This window comes from Neoarius graeffei, chromosome 10 (assembly GCF_027579695.1).
Source record: "Neoarius graeffei isolate fNeoGra1 chromosome 10, fNeoGra1.pri, whole genome shotgun sequence".
Lineage (NCBI taxonomy): Eukaryota > Metazoa > Chordata > Actinopteri > Siluriformes > Ariidae > Neoarius > Neoarius graeffei.
The window spans coordinates 76,139,725-76,158,153 of NC_083578.1; the positions used below are offsets into that span (position 1 = coordinate 76,139,725).

The following is an 18,429-nucleotide window of genomic DNA, read 5'->3' on the forward strand; positions in this document are numbered from 1 at the left end:
ATTAGCAAATCCTGTATATATTAGACGATGATATTTTGCTGTATGTGGCACGGCATTTCCATTGCGTAAGAGCAGGGAAGCAGGTGTTTCTGGCTCCATGTCCCTCAGGTGGAAAGTGAATTTTTAGCTTTGCCAGCTGTGTGTGTGTGTGTGTGTGTACTGCTGCAACACGATTGGCTGATGGATAGCTACAGTATGTGATTGTATGCTGTAGCCTTTTTATGGCCTCACATTGGCCTTAACATGTTGCTTGTGTGATGTTTGCTGAGAGATCCATGTTCACTGCTTGATCAGCATCAGCGCCAGTGTGCGCTTACTCTTTTTTTTCAGTATCATAGCTATTCCACTAATGCAGCCACACAGAGAGCTGCTCCAGTTGTACATCAGGTGTGTGATTAGTTAAGACTAGCACCATGGGAAATGTACCAGCTGTAATGGATGTGTGTATGAGGGGGTGTGCACGTTTCAGGTTTCTTGGTTGCTTGCTATGGACATATGTACTGTTTATGGTGTGTGAGAGAGAGAGAGAGAGAGAGAGAGAGAGAGAGATAGGATTGCAGCAGCTCTCGGTCTCTTGTGTAGTCATAGTTAAATGCTAGGTAGTGTACACTGCAGTGGTCTGTGCTAACATGCTTCTACTTTATGGATGAAGTGGCAGGAAAACACACACACACACACACACACACACACCTGCCAGTCTGCAGCAGTAGAGGTAGAGATGCACTGTTGTTCATAGGTATTATGAGATTGTATCATTAAGCCCTAATTCTAGCCAGAGATCCTGTATTTCAGAATCAGTCAATCCTGTGGCAGCAGCTCAGTGCATAAAACCATGATAATACCTGTCAAGAGCTTTAGGTAATGTTTATACCAAACATCAGAATGGAGAAAAAAATGTGACCTCAGTGACTTTGAGCATGGCATGGTAGTTGGTACCAGACAGGCCAGTTTGAATATTTCAGAAACTACTGATCTCCTGAATTTTTGTCCATACACAAGTCTCTTCCATAGAATGGTGCAAAATAAATCAAATTAAACGAGACATCATTATCCAGTGAGCAGCAGTTTTGCGGTTGGAAAAGTCTTGTTCTCGAGAGAGGTCAGAGAAGAATTGCCAGACCGGTTCGATCAGACAGGAAGGCTCCAGTTACTGAAACACTCTTTACAACCATGCTGAGCAGAAAAGCATCTCAGAATGCACATTGACTGGGCTGGGCTACAAAAGCAGAACACAACATTAGGCTCTTGTCAACCAAGAACAGGAATCCTTGACCTGCAAGTGACGTCAAAGCAACATAGAATCCCGGATGTCAGCCATGTTGGTGGATATACAAATGCAGGGTCAAGCGACATTCCATACAAAACAGCCACGCGTGCGCAACTCTCTTTGTTTTTCCACTGCTGTGAGCGTTCTTTTAGGTATACCATATCTTTGTGCTGTATATGGTTGTGGTCACAACAGTACTCGTGACCGTAGCACGTTCTGATTTTTTGAGAATTCCGTCCGTGATTCGGAAAGAGGGCGAGGAAAGTCTGAGGTTTAGTACGGAGAGGAGACGAGCACGGCTGAACAACATCAGCAGGGCTGATCTAACAGAGGCTAAAACCAAAACAGCTCGTGTTTTCAGTAATCATTTTATCTCAGGTGAGATTCAAACGCTTTCTCAATAATATCATGGAAGAATTTTATTTCGTGTTGCTAGAATTTTGCTATAAAATGAGCAAAATTGCCTTGTCGTGGTTCACTCAGTCGTTGTTATAATTTTAACACGTGTATTTACCATTTCGCTTCTAGGAGCGCCAGCAAAATTGTACCTGAAATAAACTGAAATGTGATTTGTGAGCCATAAAGCTAGAGACTTGTCAAAATTTCACACTTCGTCTGTTGTTTACACATAGACGTAAACTAAATGCAAAAGAAGCCCTAACTTATCCTTGTAAGTACAACTGCTTTGTCATTGTTGACTGGTTTAATTAATATTTACCCATCCAGAGACAAAGAAGTTATAGGCTTCCATGGACTTATAAGCCTTCATTTGAGATTTGTCGACCCACAAAGTCAGCCAAACCAGGTAGAATGATATATCTGGGTACTCGATGGTCGGTAGAAGTGTCTTATCCTCAGAAAAATCTATCCATCCATCCATTATCTGTAGCCACTTATCCTGTTCTACAGGGTCACAGGCAAGCTGAATCCTATCCCAGCTGACTATGGGCGAGAGGCGGGGTACACCCTGGACAAGTCGCCAGGTCATCGCAGGGCTCTCAGAAAAATCCGACTTTTTAAAATAATATGGGTCAAAACCACACGTATCTATCTTCTCTTTGCATCAAATCTTTGCTCGACCGTTCAAATCGTGGTAATACTGAGAAAATTCAGCGTTGTTTACAGACACGCTTTCAGCAGCTGCCATCCTAGTTGCTTTGTATATCCACCATCATACACCAGTCTGCAGGCAAAGTCTCTGTCAGCTTGCAGTAAGTGTGCTATTGAGTGCTGCAGGGAGCCGAGCCGCCTGAGCGCCATGCTGGAGACCAGAGTCCTGACCTTATTCTGATCCTTAAGTAAGAGCTGAAAGCTGCGCTCTTGAGCACTGGGGTTTCTGGGTTAGTTCTCAAGACGACTGACTGACTGAGTGAGTGAGAGAGCGCTGATGTACAAACTTTGGACAGAAGCTACCGTAGGACATTTAAAAAGAACCCTAATATGTCTGTTAAGAAACCAGTTCAAAAATAGTAACCGTTACAGATTACTATCCATCCTGTACTTTTTTTTCATGAACACTAAAATAGCTACATTAGTTCTAACAAGTATTTAATGCTTATATTAGGATACAGGGCTAAATTAAATGTGTAAGTGAGTTTGGCCCTGTTATTACATAACTAAGCATAGCATACAGTATTTATACTTGTGTAATAATTTCTACTTCAGAGTATTTATAGGGCGGCACGGTGGTGTAGTGATTAGTGCTGTCGCCTCACAGCAAGAAGGTCCGGGTTCGAGCCCCGTGGCCGGCGAGGGCCTTTCTGTGTGGAGTTTGCATGTTCTCGCCATATCCGCGTGGGTTTCCTCCGGGTGCTCCGGTTTCCCCCACAGTCCAAAGACATGCAGGTTAGGTTAACTGGTGACTCTAAATTGACCGTAGGTGTGAATGTGAGTGTGAATGGTTGTCTGTGTCTATGTGTCAGCCCTGTGATGACCTGGCGACTTGTCCAGAGTGTACCCTGCCTTTCGCCCGTAGTCAGCTGGGATAGGCTCCAGCTTGCCTGCGACCCTGTAGAACAGGATAAAGCAGCTACAGATAATGAGATGAGTATTTATATTTTCACTATGATGGTAATATATGGTGGGGGTTTTTTGTTTGTTTTTGTGTTTGTTTTTTTACTTGAACCTAAAGTGTGACTTTGGAAACAAGATCAAAACCTGGTGAAGTGACACTTTTACACTTCTACAACCCCAATTCTAAAAAAGTTAGGTAGGACAAAGTACAAATTGTAAATAAAAACGGAATGCAGTAATTTACAAATCTCAAAAACTGATATTGTATTCACAATAGAACATAGACAACATATCAAATGTCGAAAGTGAGACATTTTGAAATTTCATGCCAAATATTGGCTCATTTGAAATTTCATGACAGCAACACATCTCAAAAAAGTTGGGACAGGGGCAATAAGAGGCTGGAAAAGTTAAAGGTACAAAAAAGGAACAGCTGGAGGACCAAATTGCAACTCATTAGGTCAGTTGGCAATAGGTCATTAACATGACTGGGTATAAAAAGAGCATCTTGGAGTGGCAGCGGCTCTCAGAAGTAAAGATGGGAAGAGGATCACCAATCCCCCTAATTCTGCGCCGACAAATAGTGGAGCAATATCAGAAAGGAGTTCGACAGTGTAAAATTGCAAAGAGTTTGAACATATCATCATCTACAGTGTATTATTCAGAGAATCTGGAAGAATCTCTGTGCGTAAGGGTCAAGGCCGGAAAACCATACTGGGTGCCCGTGATCTTCGGGCCCTTAGACGGCACTGCATCACATACAGGCATGCTTCTGTATTGGAAATCACAAAATGGGCTCAGGAATATTTCCAGAGAACATTATCTATGAACACAATTCACCGTGCCATCTGCCGTTGCCAGCTAAAACTCTATAGTTCAAAGAAGAAGCCGTATCTAAACATGATCCAGAAGCGCAGACGCCTTCTCTGGGCCAAGGCTCATTTAAAATGGACTGTGGCAAAGTGGAAAACTGTTCTGTGGTCAGAGGAATCAAAATGTGAAGTTCTCTATGGAAATCAGGGACGCCGTGTCATTCGGACTAAAGAAGGACGACCCAAGTTGTTATCAGCGCTCAGTTCAGAAGCCTGCATCTCTGATGGTATGGGGTTGCATTAGTGCGTGTGGCATGGGCAGCTTACACATCTGGAAAGACCCCATCAATGCTGAAAGGTATATCCAGGTTCTAGAGCAACATATGCTCCCATCCAGACGACGTCTCTTTCAGGGAAGACCTTGCATTTTCCAACATGCAGTATGTGGTTTGGCATTGTCATCAATTACAGCATCATGGCTGCGTAGAAGAAGGGTCCGGGTACTGAACTGGCCAGCCTGCAGTCCAGATCTTTCACCCATAGAAAACATTTGGCGCATCATAAAACGGAAGATACGACAAAAAAGACCTAAGACAGTTGAGCAATTAGAATCCTACATTAGACAAGAATGGGTTAACATTCCTATCCCTAAACTTGAGCAACTTGTCTCCTCAGTCCCCAGACGTTTACAGACTGTTGTAAAGAGAAAAGGGGATGTCTCACAGTGGGAAACATGGCCTTGTCCCAACTTTTTTGAGATGTGTTGTTGTCATGAAATTTAAAATCACCTAACTTTTCTCTTTAAATGATACATTTTCTCAGTTTAAACATTTGATATGTCATCTATGTTCTATTCTGAATAAGATATGGAATTTTGAAACTTCCACATCATTGCATTCCGTTTTTATTTACAATTTGTACTTTGTCCCAACTTTTTTGAAATCGGGGTTGTATTTTAAATAGTTTTTATTTCCACAGGGATTCCATCAAGAACATCTTTGAAATCAGGCGTTTTGTTGCGACACTCAATAGGGGGAGGGTTCTTACATAACCAGTTGTCTCACATGGTTAGTTCTAAGAAAAGGTTTTAGTTTGTGCAGTCTGGATAATGAAGCTGAGTTATATAAAGATGGATGTTTGTTTTGAGATCATTTTTTATGTGAAGCTTCCTGAGTTACTTTTTTTTTTTCTTTCTGTTGTTGATGACTTTTTTGGTGTTGGGTTTCTGATGCTTCAGGAAATTGTGGGATGTGGATGGTGGTCTGTTAGCAGAGTAAGGAGAGGAAGTTGTGGGGTTTTGGTGTAATGTTTGGTGGAATTATGGGGTGATAATGTTGCTGTTCTGGTTGGAGTTTGAGGAAGTTATGAGATGCTGGTGGTCAACAGTGGTGCTTGAAAGTTTGTGAATTTTCGATATTTCTGCATAAATGTGACCAAAAACATCATCAGATTTTCACACAAGTCCTAAAAGTAGATAAAGAGAACCCAGTTCAACAAATGAGACAAAAATATTATACTTGGTCATTTATTTATTGAGGAAAATGATCCAATATTACATATCTGTGAATGGCAAAAGTATGTGAACCTTTGCTTTCAGTATCTGGTGTGACCCCCTTGTGCAGCAATAACTGCAACTAAACATTTGCGGTAACTGTTGATCAGTCCTGCACACCGGCTTGGAGGAATTTTAGCCCATTCCTCCATACAGAACACCTTCAACTCTGGGATGTTGGTGGGTTTCCTCACATGAACTGCTCACTTCAGGTCTTTCCACAACATTTCGATTGGATTAAGGTCAGGACTTTGACTTGGCCATTCCAAAACATTACCTTTATTCTTCTTTAACCATTCTTTGGTAGAACGACTTGTGTGCTTAGGGTTGTTGTCTTTCTGCATGACCCACCTTCTCTTGAGATTCAGTTCATGGACAGATGTCCTGACATTTTCCTTTAGAATTCGCTGGTATAATTCAGAATTCATTGTTCCATCAATGATGGCAAGCAGTCCTGGCCCAGATGCAGCAAAACGGGCCCAAACCATGATACTACCACCAGCATGTTTCACAGATGGGATAAGGTTCTTATGTTGGAATGCAGTGTTTTCCTTTCTCCAAACATAACGCTTCTCATTTAAACCAAAAAGTTCTATTTTGGTCTCATCCATCCACAAAACATTTTTCCAATAGCCTTCTGGCTTGTCCACGTGATCTTTTGCAAACTGCAGACGAGCAGCAATGTTCTTTTTGGAGAGCAGTGGCTTTCTCCTTGCAACCCTGCCATGCACACCATTGTTGTTCGGTGGACTCATGAACATTAACATTAGCCAATGTGAGAGAGGCCTTCAGTTTCTTAGAAGTTACCCTGGGGTCCTTTGTGACCTCGCTGATTATTACACGCCTTGCTCTTGGGGTGATCTTTGTTGGTCGACCACGCCTGGGGAGGGTAACAATGGTCTTGAATTTCCTCCATTTGTACACAGTCTGTCTGACTGTGGATTGGTGGAGTCCAAACTCTTTAGAGATGGTTTTGTAACCTTTTCCAGCCTGATGAGCATCAACAACCCTTTTTCTGAGGTCCTCAGAAATCTCCTTTGTTCATGCCATGATACACTTCCACAAACGTGTGTTGTGAAGATCAGACTTTGATAGATCCCTGTTCTTTAAATAAAACAGGGTGCCCACTCACACATTGATTGAAAACACCTGACTCTAATTTCATCTTCAAATTAACTGCTAATCCTAGAGGTTCACATACTTTTGCCACTCGCAGATATGGATAATTTTCCTCGATAAATAAATGACCAAGTATAATATTTTTGTCTCATTTGTTTAACTGGGTTCTCTTTATCTACTTTTAGGACTTGTGTGAAAATCTGATGATGTTTTAGGTCATATTTATGCAGACACACAGAAAATTCTAAAGCGTTCACAAACTTTCAAGCACCACTGTACCTTTATTGATTCCCAAGAGGAAGTTTGAGATTTAGAATTTGGATTGGGAAAACGTCTTTTTGTAGTGTTCATGCATTGTTAATAGCACCACCTGCATATACTCGTAGTGGACTGTGGAGTTGGAGATGGTCTTGTGTTGGTCTGGAGTTAAAGTTGGTCATGTTTTGTGGTGGTACTCTGATTGTGAAGGTTGAAATGTTCATATTTTGGGGATGATTGAAAAGTTTGTGGATTATACTGGATTTGTGATTAGTTCTCAGGTCATCATATTGACCCAGATGTCTGTCTGCTTATCTGGGAACACTGACACCCTCGAGCTGTGTATGTGCTTGTGTCTTTGTGTGTATGAATAGTTTTTAGTTTGAGAACTGTAGCATTGTTCACAGACCACACAAGGGAAGTAGTACAGTCAAATGAGTTCCCATGAAATCATTCTGGAGCGTTCATCTCTCCTCTCTCTCTCTCTCTCTTTCTCTCAAAATGCTCTCATTAAAAACACAAAACTACCCATAAACGTGTGCAAAACAGACGTCAGACTGTACTGCTACCAGTAGTGTATCCCTTTTCCTTTCATCTGCCCTGCTTTGCTCAGTATAGTAAGAGTTAACAAGTGCTCTGTTTTGAGTTATTTTAATATAACATTTCATATAATTGGCCAACACTGGACCTTTGTTGTTGTTTTCTCTTTAATCCTGCTCATTAGATTCTCAATGAAACCATGATTAGGAAGGGAAAGTATGGCCCTAATATGAGGAAACTAACATCTATGTTGGGTGAATCATATAACAATCACATCCTTGTTACGCTGAGGCACCAAACTGAGAGGACCATAAGTGAAAACATTTGCATATTATCAAATAAATTGGCTGTGGTTAGGCTTACCTAATCTTATATTCCTGTTCTATCAGTCACTCTGGTAGAACTTGATCTTTGTCTCATCTGTCTTGTCCAGACTTTACTCGACAAATCTACATCCTTATACCAAACTTGGATATTTGGTTCTTGGGCCTTTCTGGTGGTTTGCATCTTGTAACAAACCATCTAAAGTCATGCTGGTACATTCTTCTCTCCTTGGTAGTCTATCATGCATATCTAGGATATTTATCTCCATGCTGATATTTTTATACCCCTGCTCCGAAGGAGGGGGGTATACTGGGTTTTTACCTCTGTCCGTCCGTCCGTCTGTCCGTATCTCCGTATTTCTGTCCATCCGAAACACCCTTTTTCTCAGCAACCACAAATCGTAACCACTTGGTACCAAACTTCAGCTTGGGGTTCTATACCGTGTATACCGTTTTCAGGTCCGTCGCACATCAACTTCCTGTTGACCGACTGAATGTATTTATGAAACATATATAGTGTGGATTTACAACATTTTCGTAACACTTTTCTCGCAACTACAAATCATAATTGCTTGATATTTGGTACCGAGCTTCAGCTTGGGGTTCTATACCGTGTATACCGTTTTCAGGTCTGTCGCACATCGACTTCCTGTTTACCAACTGAATGTATTTACAAAACATATAGGGTGGATTTTGACGCTATTTCAAGAAGCAAAATGCTATTTCAAAATGACAGATTACCAGGATGCTATTTGAAATCCCTGGGGAGAGACACTGCTCTTTACTTACTTGTTTCAGGGTTAATTATTTGTTGAAATCAACATTCATAATAAGTGTCCTATTCTTTCGATTGCTTGCGTTCTGATATAAGTGAGAACGGGGGGATACGTAGCTCACAGGTAATCTTGTTAATTTTTGTTGAGCATTTTTTTTTTCTTTATGAAGGACCACTTAGTTGTGCAGCATGTTCAGTAACTTTTGGTCCCTCAAGAATGAAAAATAAATATATATATATATATATATATGGGGCGACGTAGTGGTTAGCGCTGTCGCCTCACAGCAAGAAGGTCCGGGTTCGAGCCCCGTGGCCGGCGAGGGCCTTTCTGTGCAGAGTTTGCATGTTCTCCCCGTGTCCGCGTGGGTTTCCTCCGGGTGCTCCGGTTTCCCCCACAGTCCAAAGACATGCAGGTTAGGTTAACTGGTGACTCTAAATTGACCGTAGGTGTGAGTGTGAATGGTTGTCTGTGTCTATGTGTCGGCCCTGTGATGACCTGGCGACTTGTCCAGGGTGTACCCCACCTCTCGCCCATAGTCAGCTGGGATAGGCTCCAGCTTGCCTGCGACCCTGTAGAACAGGATAAAGTGGCTAGAGATAATGAGATGATATATATATATTTCACTCAGCATGGGTGTAAATATTGTTCAAATCAAATTAGAGTTCTTGGAGCCCTGCCAAGCAAATAAGGGCTTGGAGCTAATGTCCAGGTGGGCAACTGTAAATAGAATAAAGAACTATCTTGATCCTTTACATGTTATTTTGAGTCATCAAATTTTTAAGGTATCTTTGAAATAATAGTTAATTTTAGAAATACTGGAGTACTGGAAGGGTGGCATGGTGGTGTAGTGGTTAGCACTGTCGCCTCACAGCAAGAAGGTCCTGTGAGGGCCTTTCTGTGCGGAGTTTGCATGTTCTCCCCGTGTCCGCATGGGTTTCCTCCGGGTGCTCCGGTTTTCCCCACAGTCCAAAGACATGCAGGTTAGGTTAACTGGTGACTCTAAATTGACCGTAGGTGTGAATGTGAGTGTGAATGGTTGTTTGTCTCTGTGTCAGCCCTGTGATGACCTGGCGACTTGTCCAGGGTGTACCCCGCCTTTCACCCGTAGTCAGCTGGGATGGGCTCCAGCTCACCTGCGACCCTGTAGAACAGGATGAGCGGCTACAGATAATGGATGGATGGATGGATGGATGAATGGAGTACTGGAGGGACAAAACAACAAAAATGGCCACTTTCCATTGACTGCATTGCATTATATGTTTTTGATTTATAGTGATTATATTACTGTTAAAACTCTTGTAAAATTAATTACTTCAGTGAAGTTCCGAATGTAAAGATGTTGCTAAGAGACCATGAGCACTGGTATATCCTAATGCAAATGCCCCTGTGTACTCCCACTCATACACAGTATATTCACAACCAGTGAGTAATATTTTGTTTAAGTCATTAAGGTGATATTAATATTCATATGCTTCTCTACAGAGCTCAGGAATGGAGGAGACCGTGTGGGAGCAGTACACTGTGACTCTACAGCGGGTATGTCCCCACTTCCATTCACTTGTCTAAGGCTTGCAATGTTTTATTCTTGTGTATTATTCCTTGTCCCTTTCCTCCATTGCAACTGTCTTATCAGTTGACATGTCAGGCAGGATTGCTGAGAGTTTCTGCTTTCCTCTTCCCGGCTCTCTGAGAGAATCAGCTTCATTCGTCTGTCCTCTCACCACACAGGAATAGCTCCTCTCATCTTCGGCATGAGAAATCACCCAGCTGGCCAGAGCTTTGCACAAACACCTATGTAAACACACACATGCACGCGCACACACACACACATCCATTTCCTGACCAACTATTTCCTGCCATCTTCATGTATAATATATTGAGGAAGTGGTTAAGCGTGTTGACATGTGCAGCGGGTGTGCCACATCAAGCGGGATCTTGTTCTGTTCCGGGAACGCGATGACCAGGGCAGAGGGAGGAAGCAGTTGCAGGATCTGGGGAGGTTTGAACCGAGCAGGAAGCTGGCAGAGTTCACAGCAATTTCCCACGGCAGCTTTTAAAACCCCTGTTTATCTGACTAATCGATAGTCTGCACTTATCATGGTGATGCTAGACTGTCAGGTTTTGCTCCTCTAAAATCAACTTTACACTCACTCTCATTTTATTGACCAATGAAAATGTTTTGAGTCAACACCCAGTCTCTTTCCATACTGTAAATACATACATAAATGTCTTGCTCAAGGGCATGATGGCGGTCTCACTGGAACAGCAAGGTGCTCTATAACCAGCAGCCTGACACCTGGGTACTTTCCCATAGAGCAAAACTAGGGCATGAGCCAGAAGGTTATTTGTTTGGTTATTTTTCCGCTTTAACACACCTCTTGCATTCATTCATCTTCAGTAACCAGGGTTGTGTTGGATCTGGAGCCTACCATTATTCCTATGCACCAGTTGCACCATTCCTTTGTTTGTTTGGTTGGTTGGTTTGTGTATACGCTTTTATCTGTTTTGTACTATGAAAGCTAAGTGGAACCGGAGTCAAATTCCTCGTGTGTGTTCACATACCTGGCAATAAAAGTGTTTCTGATTCTGATTCTATCCTGAGAACCGGGTGCGAACTGGGTGCAAGGTGGGACTATATCTTGGATGGAATGCCAGTCCATAGCAGGGCACTCTATACATTCATCTCATCTCATCTCATCTCATTATCTCTAGCCGCTTTATCCTTCTACAGGGTCGCAGGCAAGCTGGAGCCTATCCCAGCTGACTATGGGCGAAAGGCGGGGTACACCCTGGACAAGTCGCCAGGTCATCACAGGGCTGACACATAGACACAGACAACCATTCACACTCACATTCACACCTACGGTCAATTTAGAGTCACCAGTTAACCTAACCTGCATGTCTTTGGACTGTGGGGGAAACCGGAGCACCCGGAAGAAACCCACACGGGGAGAACATGCAAACTCCACACAGAAAGGCCCTCGCCGGCCCCGGGGCTCAAACCCAGCACCTTCTTGCTGTGAGGCGACAGCGCGAACCACTACACCACCGTGCCGCCCCGCACTCTATACATTTATACACTAATTCACATCTGGAATACCCAGAATAAACATGGATATATTAAGAACATACAAAATTTAAACAGTAACCCAAGCTCAGGCTCAAACCTGAGACTGCGGAGTCCCAACACTACCTGCTGTCCCACCATGCCACCAAATCAGGTGTGTTAGAGCAAGAAAACCACCAAACAGTTTTCCAGGAGTGGAGTGATGCACCTGAGCCATTTTTGTGGGAGTTAGTTGAAGTTAACTGGTTTGAAATTCAAATTTTAAAGCAATACAACCCCCAGTGTTCTCGCCAACATTTTTAGTTTTGGCCAGGCACCACCCAAACTGATAATCACATCAGTTTTTCTTTGGCTAATCAGACACAAGGTACACCATCACTCTTGTTGGAGCAGTTGGGCGTTAGGTGCCTTGCTCAAGGACACTTCAGCCAGTCCGGCTGATCCAGGGAATTGAACCAGCAACCTTTTGGTCCCAAAGCTGCTTTACTAACCATTAAGTCATGGCTTCTGTCCAACATCACACCACCAAAATACATGTACAAGTACTCAAGTGCTGTGCAGACACCTTTTTCCCTGATTAGTTAAATATTGGTTGTCCATATACTGTTTTGTTTTGTTTTTTTTCCTCTGAGCAGATATTTTATTGCTAGCTGCCTGAATATGAGTAGAACTTTGATTTAAACATCACTGACCTCAAATTGACCTCCAACTGGGCTGTACATCAGCACTAAATGTTCTAGTTAAAGATCCGCCACAATTGTACCATTGACCATCCTCCCAATCTTGCCGTCATGTTCTCTGCTGACCTAATTACGCTTGGAGAGGTTAGTTTTGGTCCGGTTGAGAGTAATAGACAGTCATTATGCTGTATTTCCCAGTGTACAGCTCTGAAATGATACTACTTTATATTGCTTGCTGCAGACAGTGAGGCTGTTTGTTGGGAGCGGGACAGTGATAGAGTGCAGGCCAGAGCTGGGTTTTGTATCGATGCCACCTTGCAGTGGGTATAAACAAGAGATTAATGCTGCCAGTGTGTACAGATATTGCCTAAAGCACAAATCTTGTCTAACTGCTTGACCATCACACTGCCTAATTGCCTCACCATTTCTGTATATTAAAATCTTAATGTCTTCCTGTTTCACTGTCTTAATATCTGTGATCTATGACTTGATCAGGGCAAGAGACATTAGGAGAGCTTTGAACTGGAGAGCAGTTTCCTTCTCATATATCCTCTCTGTCTCTCAGGACTCCAAGATGGGGTTTGGAATCGCTGTGTCTGGTGGCAGAGACAATCCCAACATAGACAGCGGTGAGACGTCCATCATCGTGTCTGATGTCCTGCAGGGAGGCCCAGCTGATGGTTTACTGTTGTACGTCTTCTTCCCTCTCTTTCTGTTCTCAAACATCAGAAACATTAGACTTACCTCTCAGACTGGGGCAAGTGTCAACCCCAGTCTGGTATCTTCTGTTTGCTCTGAAATAATTTGATTGCATGTTTTTGTGCTGTTTGGCAGTGAGAATGACCGGGTTATACAGGTCAACAGCATTTCCATGGATAACGTAACTCATCCCTTTGCTGTACAGCAACTCCGAAAATGTGGGAAAATGGCTAAAATAGTGAGTTGGCTTCTAACAAGCCCTGTGTAAAGCCTGATTGGTTCTGGTACACAGTTGTGCCTTTTTCTTAATGTCATATCTATTGAAATGTCATTGAGATTGGATTAAATCAGTGTTTTTTTTTTTTTTTTTAACAGACAGTGAAAAGGCCTCGCAAAGTTGCTGTCCTCAAGCGTCCCCCTTCTCCAGACAGGGACAGCCGGGACTACCACCTGTCCAGCTACTACCCTGAAGACAACCGCAGCACACACAGTGATCCAGATTCGGATTTCCCCAGGGGTAATGGCGGACTGGGCTACCCACGTGGACCAGACCGTTATCGTGGCACCTTGGAGCAGGAGTACCGCAGCCGGGGCCGCAGCACAGACAGAACCCCCAGCCCAGATCGGAACTACCGTAGGGACGGGAGCCGGGGACGGAGCCTGGACCGCAGTGTCAGTCCTGAGCCACGCTACCATGGGCAGCAGAGCCGTGGCCACGGGGCTGGTTACGTAGGCGGAGGCAGTCCTGCGCCAGGCTATGACTCGAAGAGATACGACTCTGACAGGATGATGAGGAGTTACAGCAGAGACCGATTGCACGAGGACTCGCCATCACCTAGTGGGAGGCGTGGGAGAGATCGAGACTACCAGGAGCCGCTGGAGCCACCCGTCAATGTCCTGCTTGTGAAAAACAGGCCCAGTGAGGGTGAGTACTCAAAAATGTTACTAGATACAGTCGTGAAGTCATGTGAATGGCAGCCAGTTAGCTGAGGAGGTGAATTAGGAATATAGTGAAAGGAGTGCTCTTTTTTTCCAGGCCTCTGGTGACAGTTTAGTGTTTTGATGTTTCTCAGATCATTAACGGCAGCTAATCTTCAAGCTCTTTGTAAGCTGGATCAGGTGAGGTTTAGCAAGGGAAGTGCTGAGCTATGCAGGGGTATGGCCCGAGGGAACGCAATTTACGAGGAACAGGTTTAAGAAAATATGTCTACAACATTTTTGCAGAGGTGGTTATTATGCAAGAATACTCTCTTTTACTTTTGTATAGAGTTTACTTCAGCTAACAATTGAGGATATTTGAATCTGATTTATTTTGGGGCCAGGCGATTGGCAACAAGAGAGCTTGCCTTGTGATTTTTCTTATAACACCCTGTCTCCTCTCATCTTTTCACCAGTGGTTCACAGCATGTAGTCTGAGCCACTAGCCACACACTGAGTACCACTCCACCTCATTATGGCTGTAGAAAAGGCCACTGAGTTTTCAACCCTCACTGAGATCTGTGTGCTCTTCAAGTACACTGAAGGTGGTGGAAAAAAGCTGCTAAGGTGCTGCTAAGATGCTTACATACAGTAATTGGTTGTGTGCGGTGTCTGGTTTAGAGTTTAGAGCAATAAATGATTTCAGAATCAGGAACTCGCAGGTGGAAACGCGTGCAAAGCCATCATATAATTCTCCTGCTGTGAGTAACGGTCACCTTGCACCTCAAGAGAAAATAAAAACACCAGACTCGAGAATATCTCTTATGTGTGACGTAAGGGCAGGACATGAAATGTCATAGCTGAAATGCATACATGTCAACCTTTGGTCAATCAAACCTGTATAACCAACCTCCAAAATCCGTATGTCCCTTATAAAATCCGTATAAGATGCAAATTAAAATAATTTACCTAAAATTTGAATGATAATTAACAATGATATATCCCAGTTACTTTTTATTCAATATTAATAACAATAAACCTTCAGAATGAATACAAAGCTTCAATGTTTGACAAAAACAAAGTGTTATCAGCATAGTTACGAAGGAAATACTTCGTTGTTTGGAGACAGGTTTCACCGAGCAGCTATTATGCACGAGACTTCATATTAGCCACAAAGTCAGGAAAATCTGTTCGTAAAATTGCGTTATAATGACCAAATACAATGAAAAGTACTTTTCCAGTCTCACCTGTGAAAGGTAATCCCATGTGATCTCGTTTGGACGGTAAACCTGTTGGTACAGTCAAACGCAGCACATGAATGAGGCATCTTTATTCTCGGCTACTGTCTAGACGCTATACCAGAGACGGCTGAAGAATCTCCACTTTGCCACATCCAATATGGCGGCGAGGATGACGTATGATTCTACGCAGAAGGCGGCGTCTATGTTTATATGTCTATGACTTCACGGTTGGCGGGATTCTCGCAATGTGGTGTGCGCATGATCAAAAGTGGAACAAAGTCTCGCTACCACAAGATAATGCGCGATTTCATAAGACTCTTTACTGGCTGGCTGTGGTGTACAGTACGTTTGTAAATGTTATGCGCTCTTTTATCATCATGGGAATTGATTATAGCTCTAAATAAATATTGAAGTTTTTTTAAAGAATCTGTATAACTTTATTTATACGCCCGTATACTACGTTTATTGAATCAAATCCGTATAAAATACGGACATTCCGTATAGGTTGACATGTATGGAAATGTTAACGAACAACTTTGTGGGGCTTTTTTTTTCGTTGTTTGTTTTTTTTTGTTGTTGTTGTTGAGGGCACAAATATGATGTGAAATACATTAAACTTGGCAACCAAAACATGGGACTGGGTAGCACTTTGAAGCTTATTTTATTGGACAAAAATTAATTTTTTCATTTAGCAAAGCATTGGATAATAGATGATCTTCTGGATGGAAAGCTTTATTGAGGCTGTTCAGTCAAGACTCTACATTTTGGCTTGATTTAATTGGTTTTCAGTCCCTGGCTGTTTGCTGGATTGGATGGTGTTCGCCTCCGGGTGTGCTGGGCTGTAGTCAAATCTTTAATTATGTAGTTGAGGTCATTGTGGTTGAAGTCAGGATTAACCAAACAGTGAGTTACTGAATTTTCAACCTTTTCTTCCAGAGTATGGTCTTCGGTTGGGCAGCCAGATTTTCATCAAAGAGATGACCAGCACAGGACTAGCTGCCAGAGACGGGAACCTGCAGGAGGGCGACATCATTCTCAAGGTACCAGACTTATGGAATTATTTTTTTCTGCCAAGAATAATTTTAACACTCGCTGTTAATCTGTTACTGTGACTCGAACCCATGTTTGTCAGGTACAGTCCATTTATTGAAAAAAAAAAAATCCCAATTTCTGTCTTGGTGCAGTTACAAATTGCAATAAGCCCGCCCACTTCTGTGATTTTGTAAATCAGTGGTTATTCTGCCAAAGCACATGATTTCACCTCAGTTTTTGACAGACATTTCACTATTGTACAATTTTGAAAGCAGAATTCCATAAATAGTGTACTATACAGCGGCAATCACATTACAAGCTTCATTGCAACATTTCAAATGTATTATCAGATCTGCACATGTGGCTGAGCTCTTGGGCCATATTTTTGTGTCCACACAATCCTGAAAAAATTATATCACAGTCATGTTAAGGCAGAAAATTGGTTTTGTGTCACTTCAGCCAGGTAACGTGAGTGTAGCCTAGAATAATCATTGAAAGTCTGAGGGGGTGGAGCTAAACAGAACTATGACCCATGTCTACAAACTGTTAAACCTCTCCATGCAAAATCTGTAACGGGAGATATATAGAAGATATTACACAGTTGTGCAAAGATGTGAAGTTTATCTTCGAGTGGTGAACATATTCACGAGTGAGTGAAGTGAAGAAGTGAAAATATTTTCAATGTGAGAAGACAGACTTCATATCGTCGCGCCACCGTGTAATGTTCATTATATTATATGGACACAGCCACAAAAAAATACTCAACTTAACCTTCATCCTACCAAGTGGGGTCCATCTGGACCCCGCACCTATATGTTTGTTTGCCATTTTAAAAATGTGACATACTGCCTCACCGTTTTATGAATTTGTCGGAATTTATGTCTTAATTAAAACACTAAAGCACCAGAAGATCAGCTTTTTGCATTGTGGAGGTATAATTAATTTGTTACTGGGGTCCAACCGGACCCCAGAGTAAAGTTTATCTGTCTTTCATTTTATAATTGAATAGCACACTGAAAGTTAACTTCTTTTATTTCTTTTATGTTCCATAATGAAACTACCAAGGCATTCCTTCTTGGGGTCCGTGTGGACCCCACTGCTGCAATAAGCACAGGCTGCAAAACAAAAGCCCTAAATTATTTTACAATTACTTTTTTGTTTTAAATTCTGTAAGAAAAGACCTAAGTTGTAATCCAGAATGTTTTACAGCTGCATGAGCTGCAAAAATCATGTATATAATGCCAATTTTTTTTGTGGCGCTATAATTTGCTACATGTATGCTAGTTATTGCAATATTATTGCAATGTTATTGCATTTATAATACATCATTGATATTCAGCCATAGTGGATTTTGTTCTTCAATAAAGTTATGTCTGTTTGCTGCATTGAATTGGTTCTTACTGCATTGATTTCAAGGTATTCCCTCCTGGGGTCCATACGGACCCCGCCTGGTAGTTTGTGTATGTAAAATTGGCTGGTAGGATGAAGGTTAAGTGTGTTCTTTATGCCTTGGGCCCTTTAGTGTATTGCTGTTATTAATACAAGATGTTCTGAACAAAACTTATCTGGTGATTTTGTCTTTATAAGCTTTAATTTTAAAGAAAAGTATTGGGGTCCAAACGGACCCCACATGGTAAGATTAAGGTGTAAAATAGCATGGTAGGATGAGGGTTAATCAAAAGAATTTAAATTTTGAACCGGTTCGCCATTTTGACAACGCGCGTCTAGTTAGCGGGAAAACACTGGGAGTGACGTCATCGGAGTGAAATATCGGGAATTATTATACATACAGGACACTTTTTCCATGGAATAAAAACACGTGTTCTATTCCCTTCTAGCGGGTTTCATTCATTTGGTTTGATAGCATGCTGTATTGTTAGCATATCGCTTATCCTATGTGTATTACGTCACTCTACCCAATAGAGAATGAGCGTTGAATATGGTTTACGATGTTGCATGGTTGTCAAGGCAGCATGACGTCACACGTCGGAGACGTAAAACTTTGGCGCTAGCGAGTGACTGTGACAATTTGTAAACAAACATGGCTGCCAGGTTTGCTTTGTTAAATACAGAAGATTTTGAGAGAATTTTGAAAGAGAAAGGCACGTTGAACACCCGAAAGGAATGTGTAT

General features: G+C 42.3%; 1 protein-coding gene across 3 annotated transcripts in view; it reads left to right on the forward strand.

The window, feature by feature from the left end:
• The window catches only part of LOC132893319 (tight junction protein ZO-2), a 129,113-nt gene that overhangs the window by 66,780 nt on the left and 43,904 nt on the right, over positions 1–18,429 (forward strand). For all 3 annotated transcript variants that reach the window (XM_060932332.1, XM_060932331.1, XM_060932330.1), the window contains 5 exons: positions 10,143–10,196; positions 12,973–13,097; positions 13,242–13,344; positions 13,482–14,031; positions 16,202–16,305. In XM_060932332.1, the coding sequence (XP_060788315.1) occupies positions 10,143–10,196; positions 12,973–13,097; positions 13,242–13,344; positions 13,482–14,031; positions 16,202–16,305 (936 nt within the window). The remainder of the gene's footprint in view (positions 1–10,142; positions 10,197–12,972; positions 13,098–13,241; positions 13,345–13,481; positions 14,032–16,201; positions 16,306–18,429) is intronic.